Genomic DNA, 17,650 nt, shown 5'->3' on the forward strand with positions numbered 1-17,650 from the left:
TCAACATTTTCTCGACTTCTCCTAATCCATTCCAATTGCACAGGCTTTGCATCTCATCAGGATGAGTGAAAAGTTCACATCGCGCACACAAACAGACAAATTGACCCACTCGATGGCCATGAAAACGACGGACGATGTCAAGGACATAGCAATTGATACACCACCATCCGCAGAGACACTCAACAAGATCCGCGAGTACACAGTCTTAGATCGCAAGGGAGAACAGCATTCATTCAAAAGTATCTATGACGGACCCGACTCCGAGCGTGTTCTGGTCGTCTTCATCCGCCACTTTTTCTGTGGGGTATGTTTATATCTGATTTCATTCTCCTGCAATGTTTTCTCGCCAATCATGAAAGCCTTATAGCTTCAAGCTAACGTAAGGTTACTAGAGCTGCCGGGAATTCATTACCGCCCTTTCGAAAATATCTCCTACAAGCCTCCAAACCCTCCCAACACCAACCTCAATTGTCATCGTCGGCCTCGGAGATCCTGGTCTAATAGATTCATACGTCAGACAAACAAATTGTCCATTCCCCATCTATACCGATCCCAGCATGAAGCTGTACACGGAGCTCGAGTTGGTTGTTTCTAAGGCTATGGGGCCTCGTCCGGCGTATTTCCGTAAGAACATGGCTTGTGTTGTTGCGGAGTCGTTTTTCAATTGGGTTAAGCATGCGGGTACGGGGCTTATGTTCAAGGGTGGTAAAACGGGTCAAAATGGCGGAGAGTTCCTTTTCGAGTCCGCTCCTGGCGGGGATGGGGGCAAGGTTGTTAGCTGGTTTCATCGGATGGGTGGTGCAAGGGATCATACGTCGATGGAGGGATTAAGGGGTGTTCTTGATCCCGAGGGTTTGGTTTTGGGGAAGCCTTGACTTCCCTCGATTTTGACCTGAGTGTGGTGCTCATGGTATTACGGCGTGGCTGTGGGGAATTTTGATCATAGGTGATATGTATACCAACTTTCAAGTTCTTCGGAATATCAATTCATTCGTAAGCCAAGCCATCAGGTATATGCTCGGAAAAAACAATAGAATCATGTCTCGACGTAAAATGGTCAAGGATCCATGGATTCGTTTCCATTCAGGATCAAATCATCATAAAGCCCCCAAGGCAACCATATAAACATTTCATTCAACATTTACAGCTCATCCTTCTTGACACCATCAATAGCAACCAACTCGGTCTCGAAGATCAAAGTCGATCCACCGGGGATAGGACCAACGCCACGGTCGCCGTAAGCAAGCTCGGGGGGAATAGTAAGGGTGCGCTTCTCGCCGATACACATATCAAGGAGACCTTGGTCCCATCTATTAAGAAAATTAGTAAAGGTACGAAACAGTGACAGTGAAGATTGCCTCAATTGACAACCCATGGGTTCAGGCTAGGTCTGGGCAGGTTCAATTGTTCCCAAACTCACCCCTTGATAACACGACCACTTCCAAGCTTGAAGTTCAGCGGCACACCGCGATCATAGCTTGCGTCGAACTTGGAGCCATCTGCCGCCAGTGTTCCGCGGTAGTGCATGGAGACGTTGTCTCCTTTCTGGGTCTTGCGGGTGCATTCGACCGAGTGGGTTGTTTCGATGCCGAGCTCAGCGGCGACGGCCAGGGAGGCGAGGGAGAGGAGGATGGTTGTGAGACGCATGGTGGATTGTGTGGTTTGGAGGGTGTGTTGAGAGGAATTGAGGAAAGGGGAATTGGAGAGGAAACGTGGGCGGAGTTGGAGGTGCGGAGGTGTGGGTCTATCAGGTTGGGTGGGACACGGGAGATTTAAGAAATTAAGATGTAATGCTGTACGTCGTAAATATCTTTTTCTACGTTATTGATCTCCTATTTAAGAAGAGCAAGTTTAGTCTTTTAATTGCCATTAGACCTTAACTTGGAGGCCATCGTCGTAACGATTAACCCTCCTTCACGGGCGCGCTCTCTTGGGCAATCACCGGGGGAATCCCCTGATCCGCAGCGGCCTGAAGATCGTCTTCACCCATGGCACCATCCCACCCCTTAGAAACAAGATAAGCTCGAAATTTCTCATCGCGGATTCGCAGATCTTCACCGGAAAGATCGGGTACAAAGAAATAAGTCACTAGGACACCCACAACGCCACAGATAGCCGCAATTATGAACGTCCAGTTTTTGCCCAGTCGAGCCTGAATAGGTTGGAATGCCTGCGTTCCAACAGCAGCACCGGCTTTTCCGACCGCAGCTGAAAAACCATAGCACGTTCCTCGTACACCTGTGGCGTATGACTCGGATGAAAGCAGACCGAGCATATTTCCTGGACCAAAGTTGCCAGAACTCTGCATTAGTCCGTAAAAGATGATGAAAAGCGGGATGATCTTGGTGATTTGATGGTATGCACAGCCAATTATCAGCCCGAAGACTAGGTACCCGCTGAAGCCGATCATCATGATGTTCTTGCGTCCGACGCGGTCGCAGAGGAGAGCGCCGAGGAAAACACCTGGGAGGGCGATTGCTCCGAGTAGAAGTTGCCATTCGGCTGTCGAGCGGATTGTGCCGTCCTTAACAACGGATGAAATGATTGTGCCTGAGAAAACACCGTTCGGGAAAGTGACAAAGTCTGTACGAATTAGTTTTACACTTCACGGTGGGTAGTAGATCTCACCGTAGAGGAACCAAGCACCGCAGGTCCCGATGAGCGATCTCCAGTAGTACCGGAGAACGAGCATGTAAGGTACATGCTTTTTGATAGCACCACGACGATATAGTGCCGAGTTCAGCATACGAATTCGGAAGTAGAAGATGGACAGTGGCCAGATACATCCGATCCCAAAGCATACCCTCCACACGGTGCTATAGTGGGACTGCCCACAGGTCATCAGTACAATCAGGAAAATTGATACCGCAAATGGCCCACCGAAAGATAACGGGAAGTTGGTCACCATGATGAAAGCTGGACCACGATGCTTGGGTGTCAAGTCATTGGCAGACTCCGAGGCGGAAGTTGACGATGCAGGGTACTCGCCGCCAGCACCTAATCTAGGTCAGCATTGAATTGAGTGTTCCAGGTATGGGGGTTATTATACCGAAACCCACCACACCACGCGCCACTGTCATCATCCAGAACATGCCGTCAATGGTAACTCCATGAGATGCAGTTGCAAGAATTCCACCGATGACAATCATTAGTGTTGTAAAAATGATAGCGGTCTTTCGACCGAGATAGTCGCAAGTCAGACTGGCTCAAGTCAACAAGACCTCTCCCAAGAGCTTTCGTAGAAGATACTCACCCTATGACAACCTGACCGATAACCTCACCGACTAGCAGTGCATTAGACACACGAGTGCTCACGGTTGATGTGTACTCTTTGGGGTATTCCTTTTTGAGGAGAACATTGGTCATGGTCCTGTGAGCGAAGGATTAGTAGACTGGTACAGTTCTCACTTGAGATCAGACTCACATGAGGTTGTTTTGGTATCCATCGCTGATCAGCGCAAAACCGCTTGCGAACTACTCATAGAACATGGACATTCGTCAGTGATCAAGTCCTCAGTGCGAGCATGAAGTGAGATCCACGGCCCACCCACAATTGTAAAGATATCGGACAGGCTTTGACGCTTTCTCGAGACCTCGCGTGAGGGCTCGGCATCGTGTTCAAAACTGTCTTGAACCTCGGTTTTAGTAGCATCAGATTTGGACCCACGTCCGGGAATCACATCCACTGACAATCCAGTCACCATTTTGCCGTTGGCAGGGATATCCATAGTGAAAGAAGGAAGAAACGAAAGAGGGGGAGAAGACCGGATTAGCAGACGTGTGATCCTTGTCGAGCTAAATCCTGAGCGGGGATTCTCTGATCGCCGAATCAAGGTGGTACAACTCTAAACCATCCGCCAAGCTTCGGCGATAGGCAACCTTTTGCGGATGGCGCAGACCAGGAAGATCAAGAAGTGACCGGTTTGGGACTGATCTACATTCCAGTGTCAACCACGTTGGTCCTGCTTGGGCAATGATTGGCGGAATGCGGGGTTGGAGTGATGCAGGTCTTATCCTTTGATCCTGCCTCGCAAATAAAAATCGTACTGTCGCGTGAGCTATTTATAAGGATGTTTTAGAGCAAATATGGATAGATTGACTTTTGATAAATCTCGCGGCACAAATTGTTCGAAATACAAAATGAGGGAGCCTTCAATAAGATAGTAAACGCCGAAGTATGAACGAATGGGTATCATATGCATGTTCATGGGATACACCCAGAAGTATGTCCATAAACACACTTGTCTTCTTTTTTGGCTGAAAGTCATTTGCAGGTCGTTAAAGATATAGTAAATGTGCAAATCAAAGATTAGGCCCATTTACCCAGGAGTGCCATCAAGGCAGCTCCCAAGCACAGCAGTAGGAAGGCGAGGAGCACATCGCGGATGGGGGCCTGGCGCATAGCTGGGCTGAACATGAACTCGTGCGCCAATAGCTCGACCAAAGCGGTATAGATTAGGATACCAGCAGAGATGGAGTCAAACACGCCGGTGACAATCAGCGTCTTAGCCGAATCTGGCGGGTAGCTCTGGCGAACACCGAGGCCAATAGCGATGGCGATGGGAGTTGAAATTCCGAAGCCCATACCAAGGAAGTAGGGCGTGAGGCGCTTGGATTCGGGCCAGGGGACCTGGGCAAGACGGGCGCCAAGACCCAGGCCCTCGAAGGTTTGGTGGAAGATGAGGACAATGTACAAAGTGATAAACTCGGCTCCGGTCACAGCAAGCGTAAGGCCAATGAACACAGAGTGGAAGATAATACCAAACTCCAGGATGAAGATCGATGTAAGCTGAGCGGTGTAGTCCTCGATCGCCTGCTTCTCCTTCTCGGAATCGTCGGCATCGTGGTGCTCACGGGTGTGACCCAAGTGATCTTCTCCTGGAACATAGTGTTTGGTCTCATTCACCTCCTGAGCGATTGGAACAACTGCCTCGATCTGGACGTGGGAGTGTCCCTCTTCATCGTGCAGATGACCGGTACCGAAGCGAGCAAATCGCATCACCATCAATTCCACGAAGAAAAGGACCACAATCGTCATAAGCACAATTCCCTCGACCCAGCTGTATTCCGTGATGACGCCAGTGAGACAGTCATTGGTCAGAGCCTCCTCGGCCGGGGCCAGGAGATGAATGAAAGCAGTCGCGATGATAACACCGGATCCGAAGTATTTGGCGATGAAGAAGGCCCATGCGGGGGCACCGCCGTGCTTGCTGAATCTCTTAGCAACGACAGGAAAGAGGGCACCAAAGGTAGATCCGATCAAAATGACAAAAATAGAAGAGATTCGCAGGCCCATGCGACCATCGTAGTCATTCCCACTGGAGCAGGAATCCCGCTTGAGAACGGCGTTGTAAGCTTCCATGTCCATAATGATCAGACGGCAGGGATCTCTGGTCGAGGCTCTTCGAATCGCCGGGAATGTGGATCCCGGATAAGATCTTGACGATAGATCTTAAGAAGTAGATCCTGCGAGGATCAATGAGATCAAAGGATTTGCCGACAAGGTTCAATCAAATCCAAGGACGAGTGAGCACCTTGTGAGAAAAGCGGGCAGGTCGAATTGACGTGGAGGGGTTGAAAAATTTGTGTGCTGCTAGTTGCACTGGCTGTAACCCCCAAGGTCCTCAACTAGAGACGAGACCCAATGACTAGCGCGGAAAACAACCAGGTTGGCCTGCCGAGAATTGAAGGCTAATGCAGCGAATGCAGATAACTCAAAGCACGAAACCACGAGTAGAAACAACTTAACCCTCTTGGCAACGTTGTTGTGTTCAATTGGAAGTCCTTGACGAATTCGAGTCCTGCGTTTTCCGAATTCGTCTCCGGAGGTGGTGAGTACCTTGGTGGCTGAACTCCCACAGATCGTCTCGATGAATAACGAGAGATTGATTGGACCAAGGCAAACGCTATGAAAGACAAGCAGATAATAAGGAATGATCAAAATTTAGCGAAGACAAAAAAAAAATCATAGCCCGGTACCTAGCGGGGGAGTGCAGTGGGATCCATGGGGACCTTGGGGGTTGGAAAGCCGTTGTTGCAGTGGTGTATGAGGTACTAGGTACTTAGCGTGGAATGTAGTTTACGGTGTGACCAGAAGTACCCGGTACTTAGACTTCTTCGGAGCGGCGGGTGAGGACCTTGGGGACGGTCCCTTTCCGTTCGCGGTAGTTGGCCATCACGTAATCAGAGCACTACAGTATATTAGAGATGGACCATTTCTCGCAATGCAAGTGGAAGGCATGGCCAAGTTTATGAAGGATGTCAGGTCTCAGACTTTTAAACGACAAGTTGAGATGTAAGCTGAGGAGTTAATGTCAGGGATGATGGACGTTTGTCCCCGGTCGCCAATCAGAGCATCTGGGGCGAAGCTTGGCATCCATGAGCTCACCTGCGCCGCCCGAGCTTCATGATCCCTAGTTCTACGTCACCATGGCTCCCATCCGCCGCTACCTGCGCATCAGCAAATACTCTGTGCTGGAATGTCGCATATATCTAGACAACCCGTCCGATAGTCGCTGGCTTCTCAACCCTCAATACCCGGTTCTCCCACGAGTGTTCGACGCGATCCGACCGCTGGTGTTGCCGAAGTTGCGGGAGGAGAATGAACGACGGTTTCTTCGAAAGAAGAGCAAGGTCACCAAGGATGTCATCGCCGAAGGTATCTCGATCCAGTTACCGTTCCAGTTACCCTGTGAGCATGAGTTTGAGCTAAGTCACGGTATACAGATGACTTCGAAGTCGGCATCTTCCTTCGCGAATCACGCACCCGCCATTCTCTCTTGACGCGACATAAAACTTTCGATTCGGCAGGAAAAACAGAAGATGGAGACTCTAAAGCGATATTCGAAGCTGCAGATCCTGCAAACCCAGAAGTCGTCGACAGCGATAGCGATCCCGAGTTCAACTTGCGAGATATTCCCGAAGCGACCGATGATGGCAGTGCAGACAACGATCCTCCATCGCGGAAGAGAAAGAGAGAGGCTTCGGACCTGCTGGTAACTGCAAATACGGATGAGAAAAAGCTGGGATTCAACACACACTACGAAAGCTTCAACATCTCGGGGTGGGTGCTGTGTCTGATAATTTCGCGCAAGGGGGACCAAGCAAGATCGAATGTTGCAACCTCGGAGCCTAAGCAGCCATTGATGGAGCAATGGATATCGACACAAGCACAAGGTGCCGGTGAGGATTGAAGTGTCTTAGTTTCAGGCCCCTCGTCTGAAACACGGTAGAGGGGGAGTCTTTCATGACCAAGCTTTCTCCGCATTACACGGACACCTGCGGTGGTGGCGTGATCGCCGTAGGGCCTCCTGTCATACCTAACTAAATTGCAGAGTTGCAGCCCTACCGAAAATGCCGCTCTATGTGCGCAAAGACCTCTCTTCTGAGACGAGGCTTGTTATCATTGGTCTATATGTTGTATATCACGCGTCATTTTTACGGCCAATGCCCTGGCCATCAACAAACGAGCCGCTGTAGTGTGCCCAGGGGATGCAGTCAGCTTACCGGGGTGACTCTCAGTGAGTCAGTGGGAAATTCTGTTACGCAAGTGGCGGATATGTCATTCCCTGGGCGATGTGCATGGCTAGGATTCTAGAATCGTCCAGATCACAATTGTCGCGAGGGATTTTGTCTTCGGCTACAGTTGTGGCTGATCTAGGCACATACGAATCATAAGACATCACACCCCCGGCTCCTGAGCTAAAATGGTTTGCATGTCTTGGTTTGGTTGGCGATTTTCGACTACAGTATCAAGACATTGGATTTCGTTTCCCAGTTTTTTTCCCGCGGGTATTTTAGTTCCACCTCTTCGCGGCTCCGAGCATATAGCATGTGGTCACCTCGGCTCTTTTTCCAGAAGGTGAAGTAGGCAGGAAACAGTATCTAGTGGAGCTCGATTTGAAACCACCCGTGGCCTCCACTTTCCTCCCGTGACTACGGCATGTCGGGGTGTCTGTGCAATGTACAGTACACGGCAGATTGACCATCTACGAGAACATGCCCCTGACCAGTCGGATAGAAATGGAATTGCAGTGACGAATGTCTCGCGATCAGACCGAATACGTATCTCCCCAAGTTATGTGGTCAAATCGTGGATCTCGTGGGTATCGCCACGTGCGGTTCCCGATACCGAACCAAAACGGCAATTCACGAAGATGATCTCCCCAACCTTGGAAATCTTGGGAATCAAAGAACTCAACCCGCTCTCATCTTGAAAGAAAAGGAGAAAAAACTCCGACTTCCAATCGCACGCACTCCTTTTCCCCGAGGTCCACACCTGTTTCCAACGGTGCGGAACGACGGATGGATACCCCCATCGATAGTGGAGACTCGCGTACCTGACCATACCCGATTCGACTCGTTATTGAAGTTTGGAACTCGTTAGCGTGTCCAGTTTTTTTACTCTTGCTACTTTCCCGTTTTCTGTCCCCTGTCGCCACCCTCTTTCTCCACTTGTGTTTTCGCTTTGGGGATGTGGGAACCGCTTAAGCCGCGAACTTATGCCAGGTACCCGTGTGGCCACTCTCCAAGGTTCAAGGATCACGGTTCCGTTTCAAATCCCGTTCCTGATAACCATTTAGGGCTGTGGTCATGTGGTTTGCAGGATTCTTCTATCTGTCAGTGAGATTGACACCCGATAACTCGTACTATGTTTTCCCAGACAAATAGGATTTCGGGAGCGCGGAGATCCTAACCTTCCGTGGGTACCGGAGACTTTTTGGACGTCTCCAATTTGGAGATTCGTAATCCATTATGGTGAACTGCAATCGGCTATGTACTAAGCACGCAATGGAACCACGCCACACTCTTGCAGGTCGATCCCATCATCTTGAAACACCGATCTCCCAGGTGTCCCCAGTTGATGTACGTGATCAACCGGGTTGCGTCTGATGAACTGCCTAATTTTGTGATTCGATACAACTCTGCAGACGATCACCCGTGTCTGTACGGGGTACATCCTGTACTTTGCGCTTTGTCCTACCCAAAGTATCTGTACATCATAAAATAAAATGATGATATGCAATATACGCTAGGATCCTGCAGATGATTCTTACGTCTTCCACACTAGCCACAGCTGATTAGCGGAGATTCTTCGGCTATGTTCTCCGTGCACGACTCAAATTTGGGACCACTTAGGGCTCTTTCTAAAATAACCTCGTCGCTAAAGGGGAGAATTTTGCTCACAAGTGTAATCCAATAATCACCTGCACTCTATTTGCTGGGCGCTACGGGTAAGAACCATGGGCCACAATGGGTCCCGATGGGAGACTGTTAACCCTTGTTTTGTATTAGATTGTACTTTATACGAAGTAGGCATAACGTACTATCTTCTAAGTATTGGCTATAAACAGAATAAGGTAATAAGAAAGCTAACCTACACCTCGTTATCTTTGACGTGTCATATCAGCGACTCAGCCCCTGCGCCACGAGCAGTAATACGGGCTGCTTTCTTTATCTTACGATCGACAAGTCCACACGTGTATCCATGGACCCTGACCTGTTTTCCCTCTGACTCTCGATCTAACCCGGTGGTTTGGTTGACCGCTTGGGCCCATTTTCTTTGACTTTCGACAATGGGTCCCGTAATATGATATGGGGTTGCACACGAAAATTCGATAATTTCGCCAAAAAATCAAATTAAAACTAATGTCGTCTCCGTTCCTCCGCTCACCGCCTCAGTCCTGATGGAGACTTGGTGGAGCCACGGGAGATTGCCCATTACCAGTTGTCACCTCGCGTGGTTTCATGCGCATCATTATTTGCTGGGTAGCAACACCGTGAAACCACGTAGTATACAGCAAAGGGCAAGGTGTTGAATGCAATCAAAGTAAACGCTGAAATCTTGATTTTGGAAATGAGAGTGAAGAAATACGGAAATTGGGATCAGGACGTGTCTCAATTTTTTTTTTTTTTTTTTTTTTTTTTTTTCCCAAACCCACCCCCTATACCCTAATCCACTAGTGGTTCACCAACGACAGGCAACGCCACACGGGAGTCCCGAGTGGGGGAGCTGCTTCTAGAAAAACTAGAGAATTTCCATTGGATTTCCAGTTGGGGCTGCATTATTCATCGGCCAAGTCAATCGCAATTAATTCCTACGTCAGATCAGGTGGATACTCAGCCTCCTGTTCATGGCAGGGATGCTCGTAGGAAAGGGTTAGTGCACTAGTAAATTAGTCCTACTGTAATACTGTTTGAGATCTGCTATAAGAGCACTCGTTCCGCGTTTTTTTTTCTCCTTCAATAAATCACACTTCAACACTTTTCAACCACACCACACCAAGCTCTACACCAAGTTATCCTTTTCAGGTTCCTTGCTACCACACTACTCTCCTCCCAACTACCAATACACAACATGCCTTCCATCGGTGGCTCTCAGTTCCCTCCCTGCCCCGGTCCTCCACCCAAGGGCCCTCTCCCTCCACTGCCGAAATAAATCCAACCCAATGACCGTGATGACTCTGGCGCCAGTTCATCCGAACTTCCGCCCACGACTTGGGAGGCCTCTCTCCGCCATGGAAATGAATGACCTCGACTTCCTGGTTTCGGCTTGACGATTCTTTGTTCTCGGAATACTACCTTAATCACACCCCCCGACTCGATACCACGTATCGACACGACAAAGGGCGCTCCGACGTCCTTTTCTCTCCCTGCGCTCCACTCCTGCAAAGCAAAAGCGCAGCGACCCGCGCCCAGAGGATCAAAGCTAGCTCCAATACGAGCTTCGGGTCCTATATTGCTTTTCCTCCTTCAATCTGGGACTCAGCGCCGGCGCTAGAGTTCCCACACTCGCATTCATAGCCACTTTTATTTTTATTTTCTATTTTACTTGCCTCGTTTCAAGTTTCGCGACTTATCTCCCGTGCGGGGTTCAATTTCGCGAGATTTTGATGGCGACGCGCAGGTGCGGAGAATGCATCTCCCTGCAGATGCGCTAACGAATCGTCTCCAGATGTTTCTTGGAAACGAGATTGCATTGCAATCACTTTTGCGTCATTTGAAGCTCCGCATTCTTCTTTCATTTTCTTTTCTTGTTTTGCATGCCATGATTGGCCATCGCGATTTGACTCAATCTTTGTAATCTGGTTTTTTTTTCTTTCTTTTTTTTTTTTTCTTTTTCATCTCGTTCTTTAGCCGCATTGGGCCGATTCTGAATCACCGGCATGTATCATAGACTTAATATACCCCAGAGCAATTTATCTTTTCGAGAATGTCGTGCATTATCTCCCCAGGGCTTCCCTGGTTGACTGCAGTAGCTGCACTATGAAACAGGTAGTTTACCCCCGCCCGTTTCACTAGTCCTCCCGCCACGCCGCTGTTTTTTCTATAGGGCTCCTGTCATGTTCAGGCGAAGGGAAGCAACGGCCCATTTTCCAAACGGTCTGACGTAAAGTGGATGCCTTAACGGTCTACTGTATCAAGGCTATGCCACGGAGAAATAGCAGTCCGAGTCACTAGAAACATCTTACTCGTTAACTCTGTAAATAATAATATCCAGTCAATCACGATCGAGGTGGTCCGATCTACATCCCACCTTATCCCGCCCCGATCCTCGTGGCGCAATCGATACAATGAAACAATAGAGGCAAAAGTACCTAAAAACGCAAAACGCCAAAGTAATTCTCACTTCTAATCAATGATTAGAATAGCAGAATCGCGTGAATGCATGGCGTTGTCTGCGACAGGTGCTATGACGCTTCAGTCTCCGCTTCCATCCACGTGCAGGACAACGCATCCAATATATCCGGTAACCAACGGCCCCTGGGGTGGGGACGTAATCATCATTCATGATTCATCCTCTTCGGCCTGAGATACCGGAGCCTGAGCGCAGGATTCGCTGGTCATTTTGGGTCTTGGCTGAGACCCATAGCCAAGTCATTGGTATGGGTTTCAATTGGAGGGCTCGGATTTCCTGCCCCTCTCTCCACTGTTAACCCAGGTTCCCATGTTCCCTCTGATTCGGGTTCAGGTCAGGTCAGGTCAGGTCAGATCAGATCAGATCAGCGAGGCTTTGCTTTTGTGTCTTGTTGCCTAGTCTCTGTGTCAGCGGGGCTGTGAGGCCCCGGGCCATTACTAAATAAGAAGGTTCCTAGGGCGTGCGAGCATCCGTGAAAGCCGTTGGTCGAACTACATTGTCTCGGCGTCATCACCTTGAACAGGATTTGGGTGTGTTGCCTTGCGATCTCAGGCGTTCCTGATGTTATTTCCAGGTGGAGCCCCGCAGGGAAACAGGCTTTGAGTTTTTGCTTTTTAACTTTCTTTTTGGTTGTTTTCTCTTGAGGCTGTCTTACTCCTCTTTTCTCCTGAGGTTCTGGTCAGTGCTCGAGCTGAAGAAGGGGCTCTTGCGCAGCCACGTGTGTCGTGAGGTCATGACCGTTTATCGCGGCTGTATGGCTGGTTGGGTCGGAGATGGGGCCCCGTTTAGGGAGCTCAGCTTATGGATGAAACAGAAACCGACTTCCAATACCGGAGGGTTGGATGTCTCAGGTTAAATACGAGATTGTCGACGACGAAACCCTCGTTTTACCATTTATGGACCATAGCACATGATCTAGAAATTAGGTTTAAGTCTTTATGTATTTTTAGGTTCTGTGACTCCGGGCTTCAATGTTGTGGACAGACCTCGGATGAGGATCGACAACTGGACAATATGAAGCTTACTTCTTTTGCAATTAATAACTAAGAGTCAGCATGTCGACCACAAAGTATAAATACATTAATAGATCAAATCAATATAATCAACTTTGGATTGTAGAATATTGACAAACCTAACCGGAGATTATCTACGAATCGAAGGTACGTAGATCATGCACTTCATGCCGTAAACACACGTGATTCGCGGGCTCAGTTCGCCCGCGCCGCCCTTCTCTACTATCCAAGCAACCCAACAATGAAGCTGCAACTGCATGTGTGGGGCCCTGCCTTTGACTTGCCCTCAATCGAGGCGCAATGCTTGGCTGCTATCGCATATTGCTCTCTAACTCTCCCCAAGGACTCGTGGGAGCTCGTCGCAAGCAGCGATCCCTCCGTCTCCCCTACGGGTAAGTGACGTGATGCTCGGCCCCGGAACTCGACGCGGGCGCAACAAGGCGAAAGAAGCTGACCGTTGATCTTCAGGTGAGCTGCCCGCTCTTCAGAATGGATCAGTCTGGGTGAGCCGGTTCCGCAACATCGTCGACTACCTGAGGAAGTACTCGAACGGGGAATGGGATCTGGATCAGGACTTGAACGAGTCAGATCAGGCCGATAACACAGCGTATGTCGCCGTTGATAAGCGTGCATCAGATAAACGTGCAACCAACCAACTAACATGCCGGTAATTAGATTCTCCTCTTTCATCGAATCCCGCGGCCAAGCTCTTATCGATCTCTCCCTGTACGTGAGCAGTCAAAATTACAACGGCAACACATCGCCTGCCTATGGTGCCCTCCTCCAATGGCCAAACCAATGGATCCTCCCACCGAAACTGCACAGCGCCGCCAAGGCCCGCACCGAGCACCTGGGTCTTTCGTCCTTGGACCTGCAGGCCATGGAGGAAGAACGGCAACGAAAGCAGTCGGCTGCAGTAGCCACCGGACAAATCCCGAAAAACTTCATCCAGTCGCCACGTGAAACCGTGTCGGGTCTTCTAGGCCGAACAGCCCAGCAGAACCACTTCCGTATCGATGCCCTGACAGGAGAGTTCTTCGAGCCGTTAGAAGCTATGCTGGGCCAGAAGTCCTACTTGCTCGCAGCCAATGAAACCGACTCGCCAGCTAGTCTGGACTGCATTGCGCTCGGCTATCTTTCCCTATCGCACATCCCCAATCTCAGCCAGCCCTGGCTCCATGAGTCTATGCGCGCCAAGGCCCCGCTGCTGTCGGCGTACACGGAGCGTATGCGCCTTCGCTGTTTCGGTCAAGCCCCAGCTGAAGTGGCGCATGCGTTCGCGCCACTGTCGGCTCCTCCTTCTTCGTTGCCCTGGCGTGCACCGGGCCGTCTTTCCGTCGCTGCTGTCGGTAGTACGCTCCTCGCTACGTTGGCGGATTCCACACCTTTCTTACGGGATATCCGTATGAATAACCGTCTGAAGCAAGAAGCCGAGTCAGAAGACTCGGAGCTGAATCCGATCGAACGCAATGCTTTGTCTATGTTTGCTGATGCTAGTAAGAAGGATATGTACGTGTCTATCGCGGCTGTTGTGGCTGGTACCGCCGCTCTGGTGGGCTACATGTTTCATGCTGGGTTGATTTCAGTCACCACACAGAGCGAGGAAGAAGAAGAGGATGATTTCGAAATGTACAATCCAGGACAGGCGGGTGACTTCCTAGGTAGTTTGGGCGATACAGGTATCTTTTGAGGCTTCGGAGTTAACGAAGCGATAACATTTGCCATAGCATTTTACCTCATTTAGGTATGCGTGTTTGATTATTGAAGCGAGACCTGAACTTGAAACAAAAGTGTACTATAGACCAATCTCAGGCATTTCATTCTCTTTCAAATTATAGACCTAATTATCTGTACAAGTTCCTATAGGAATAAATCTATCCTGACTTCAAGTAGTACTCTTGGTGCCCTCGCAAATGATCAGTCACTGGGAGCCGTTGACGTCTTTCTCCGTCGATTTCTGTGTATGAGTACGGATCATCTTGGGAGTACTAGCTGTCGTCCGATCAACACTTTCCGGATAGTTGGATCATTGAATGGCCGTCGAACATGCTTGGTATCGAAGAACTTTTTTTGGTTATGAGATTGTTACTGATTAAGTTTATGCCCAGAGATAAGAATTTGAAGTCTCTTTGGTGGAAGCTTGAAGCATACCTAGTTCCAAGGTTCAAAGGTCTCAGATACGACTGTCTGTTATACAAACCCTTGGTATTCAACACAAAACTCCCCTTCAATTGATATAGGAAGGACCGGAGGTAATCAAACAATCATACCAGACATCAATGCCAGACATAGGTGATGGATTTTTAACATATTGCCATGGATAGATCTCAAATCTAAACCACGCAATATTAAGTCAAGATCACCATTGTTCTAAAGATCATTTCTATCCAGTGCGAGGCGAGGCCACTCTTTATGGTGTCTTTCAAAATGTTGAAACCCCCTTAGGTAGTTGTTGTTGCAATGATCAAGCTCTCCCTGCTCTTCCTTTCTTGCCCATCATCACTGGACCATCCTTAATATCACCAGAATGGAGAACATTCATACCCAACCTTTTTTCATAGGACTGTTGGCTTTTCAGCGCCGAAGTCCGAAGCATAGACCACCGCAAGTAGGGCAGTGGATCCAGTAGTTCATTCACACAGTCAAGGAGCCATCCACCAAGCCCACGGCCCTGATACTCAGGTAAAACATATACGTCTGTGAGATACGCGAAAGTAACGCTGTCAGTGACCAGTCGTGCAAACCCGATCTGTTCAACATCTTCCGCCTCCAAGGCCTCCAAAGGCTGGCTTCCAGCTTTGCTGTTTGCGCCTTGGATGACTCTGTAGAGTCCAAGACAGAAGGAGTTGTTGATTATTTCCAGCAAAACTGGTTCTGGGACTGGGTTGACCCAGTACATGAAATCTTCCCCAAATGCCTTGTTGATTGATGGAATTGACAGGTACTTTTTATCGGTGGAGATGGTGAAATCTTCTTTAGACCAGCTTCGAGGCTGCGTTGGAAGTGACGACATGTTGGGTCAAATGGTCTAAGTAGATGGAATCAATTAACTAGAATCAATGTTTTGTCTGAGACAATCTTACCTGTATTTGATGGATTCAAATTTATCAAACTACCAGAATGCAGAGAACTCATCAATGAGGTCTGCGAAGGGCCAATCAATAATGCTATTTATCCCCAAAAAGGGAGCTAGCTTGACCTCTACCTGTTGGTGAGTCAGATCATGGCTGTAGCGATAGCCGGCGGTGTGGGTCGTAGAGGCTTGGAAGGCTCATCATTGGAGAATTGCTCCGAGATCTCCAATCTCATCCATCAATTCTCATAATTTTTTGCACTAAAAGATAGCACATACCAATGAGATTCCTAGAACGTCTTTACTGTCGAGGGTTATGCCGTTCCTTCATCGGCAAATAGATGCTGACGGGTTCTGGTAGACTAAGTGACTCACTCATGGGTTGAACCTTTGGGTTCGAAACGAATTAATATCCGCTCGTGTAGAGCTGGGTAATTTGTATTGATAGATGTCGTTGAATCAAATCCAGGTAGTAAGACAATTCTTGGTCACTCTGCATATGCCATATGCGTGGGCAGTCCAGTGGGGCAATGGCGTGGACTGACATCAGCGTAGCCTTTTGGACCTAACATTCATTATTAGTATTGGCTTGGGACTCGTGACATACTGACATACTTGCTTAAACCTCCCCTAAGAGTGGCAATTAATGCATCTGTGCCCGACCCTGTCGAAGGAAAAACTAAACCAAACGTACGCATCGTACATCTGACCTTTTGGATGTAAGTCTCACTTACAATGTCCAGGATTGTTACTCCGATACCCTAAGTGGTTCCGATCAAATTGTTACCACATTTATAAGATGGTTCACAGGCGGATGATTCCAAAATGCTCTTAAGAGCTACCCTCGGCGATCAGTATGGTGCCAATGCCGAGAAGCTTGGACTCTCGAAGTCTGAATGGCAGCTATCGCCACTGTTTGGCTCTTCTGCTAGTCCCCTTGAGGTCTGGTCCTCCTTTACTACATAGATAAATGAGAAAGGACATAATTCAGGAGAAACTCTCCTCGTTCGTGTCGTTGGTCTTGCGAACGATGACAGTTTCTCGTCAGTGATGTTCTTCGATCTTATCTAGTGCAACAGTGCTCTCAACGTTCCCTTAGGATCGTGACTTTAATGTTACAGTAGCTTGCAAAATCGCCTTGCGCTTTACACTCTCTTTGTCTCCCACATCTAATTGCCAGGACCACGTCAACTGTAGTCAATTAGACTCAAAAACTTCCCTGGCTAGATTCTTTTGAATAGTCCGGTAGTGAACGAGATGCTGACAGCACAGCTGAGACCTGGCGATTTGTGCTGTTCATCCTATTCGGCGTCTTTCCTCTCCTCAACATCCACTGGTTATAGTACCAAAGATGGCTCCAAACTTATCCCATCGAAGTGGTAGCTGATTTGGGATATGATTGAGAGTAACCTGAAACCCATTGATATCACTAATGCAGCCCACAAATTCAGTACACGGTCTTTTGGAAATAATTGTGCTCATCTGTGGGTATTTGGCAGTCCCAAGGCACCTCACTATCACAATGATGAGGCTGTTTGGATTCACGTGAGATGCCGGTGTCTGCCTTATCACATTGTCGGAGACGGCAAGTCTGATAATCCGGGGCCCTCACAGGCTGCTCATTGGTCCAACCACTGCGTAATCACAACTCAGTCGCCAATAGCACGCGGTAGCTACTGCAGTTTGACATCTTTGAATGCACAATGATTCGTTGAGGTACCTCGTTCGCCGATGCGGGCAGGCGCTTGGGCCGTGCGCCCTTTCACCCCGATGCCTTCAGCTGATGGTAAGGCGTCTCGGCGGTCACACTCATTCCTCGCTACCCCACCCCGTCCCCGATTATGTTGGATGGCCGGATTTGCAGCCTTCGAAACGTCTTCGAAGCCAAGTGATATATTTGTATTTCTGCCAAGTCACCCTTGCCTT

The 17,650-nt window shown here is 48.9% G+C and overlaps 7 protein-coding genes across 7 annotated transcripts; 3 read left to right on the top strand and 4 right to left on the bottom strand.

Annotated features, from left to right (window-relative positions):
- Positions 1-61: 61 nt before the first annotated feature.
- Positions 62-875, top strand: N7484_000593 (peroxiredoxin-like family protein; the record flags this gene model as incomplete). Its single annotated transcript, XM_057111014.1, has 2 exons — positions 62-304; positions 393-875. The coding sequence occupies 2 exons, from the start codon at positions 62-64 to the stop codon at positions 873-875; spliced, it is 726 nt and encodes a 241-aa protein (XP_056978240.1).
- Positions 876-1,141: 266 nt separating this feature from the next.
- fkbp3 (peptidylprolyl isomerase family protein FPR2) lies at positions 1,142-1,647 on the bottom strand (the record flags this gene model as incomplete). Its single annotated transcript, XM_057111015.1, has 2 exons — positions 1,142-1,310; positions 1,421-1,647. The coding sequence occupies 2 exons, from the start codon at positions 1,645-1,647 to the stop codon at positions 1,142-1,144; spliced, it is 396 nt and encodes a 131-aa protein (XP_056978241.1).
- Positions 1,648-1,903: 256 nt separating this feature from the next.
- Positions 1,904-3,728, bottom strand: N7484_000595 (Glycerophosphoinositol permease 1; the record flags this gene model as incomplete). Its single annotated transcript, XM_057111016.1, has 6 exons — positions 1,904-2,583; positions 2,629-2,997; positions 3,050-3,201; positions 3,254-3,370; positions 3,425-3,474; positions 3,552-3,728. 6 exons carry the CDS (start codon positions 3,726-3,728, stop codon positions 1,904-1,906), a joined length of 1,545 nt encoding a protein of 514 aa, XP_056978242.1.
- Positions 3,729-4,309: 581 nt separating this feature from the next.
- zrfB (low-affinity Zn(2+) transporter ZRT2) lies at positions 4,310-5,368 on the bottom strand (the record flags this gene model as incomplete). Its single annotated transcript, XM_057111017.1, has 1 exon — positions 4,310-5,368. One exon carries the CDS (start codon positions 5,366-5,368, stop codon positions 4,310-4,312), a length of 1,059 nt encoding a protein of 352 aa, XP_056978243.1.
- A 1,061-nt stretch (positions 5,369-6,429) lies between these two features.
- On the top strand, positions 6,430-7,193 carry N7484_000597 (uncharacterized protein; the record flags this gene model as incomplete). The annotated part of the gene is made up of 2 exons (XM_057111018.1): positions 6,430-6,658; positions 6,727-7,193. The coding sequence occupies 2 exons, from the start codon at positions 6,430-6,432 to the stop codon at positions 7,191-7,193; spliced, it is 696 nt and encodes a 231-aa protein (XP_056978244.1).
- A 5,699-nt stretch (positions 7,194-12,892) lies between these two features.
- Positions 12,893-14,341, top strand: N7484_000598 (glutathione S-transferase family protein; the record flags this gene model as incomplete). Its single annotated transcript, XM_057111019.1, has 3 exons — positions 12,893-13,043; positions 13,120-13,258; positions 13,327-14,341. The coding sequence occupies 3 exons, from the start codon at positions 12,893-12,895 to the stop codon at positions 14,339-14,341; spliced, it is 1,305 nt and encodes a 434-aa protein (XP_056978245.1).
- Positions 14,342-15,115: 774 nt separating this feature from the next.
- Positions 15,116-15,664, bottom strand: N7484_000599 (uncharacterized protein; the record flags this gene model as incomplete). Its single annotated transcript, XM_057111020.1, has 1 exon — positions 15,116-15,664. The coding sequence occupies one exon, from the start codon at positions 15,662-15,664 to the stop codon at positions 15,116-15,118; it is 549 nt and encodes a 182-aa protein (XP_056978246.1).
- Positions 15,665-17,650: the final 1,986 nt, after the last annotated feature.

This window comes from Penicillium longicatenatum (assembly GCF_028827895.1).
Source record: "Penicillium longicatenatum strain IBT 33135 chromosome Unknown contig_11_segment0_segment0, whole genome shotgun sequence".
NCBI classification, from domain to species: Eukaryota; Fungi; Ascomycota; class Eurotiomycetes; order Eurotiales; family Aspergillaceae; genus Penicillium; species Penicillium longicatenatum.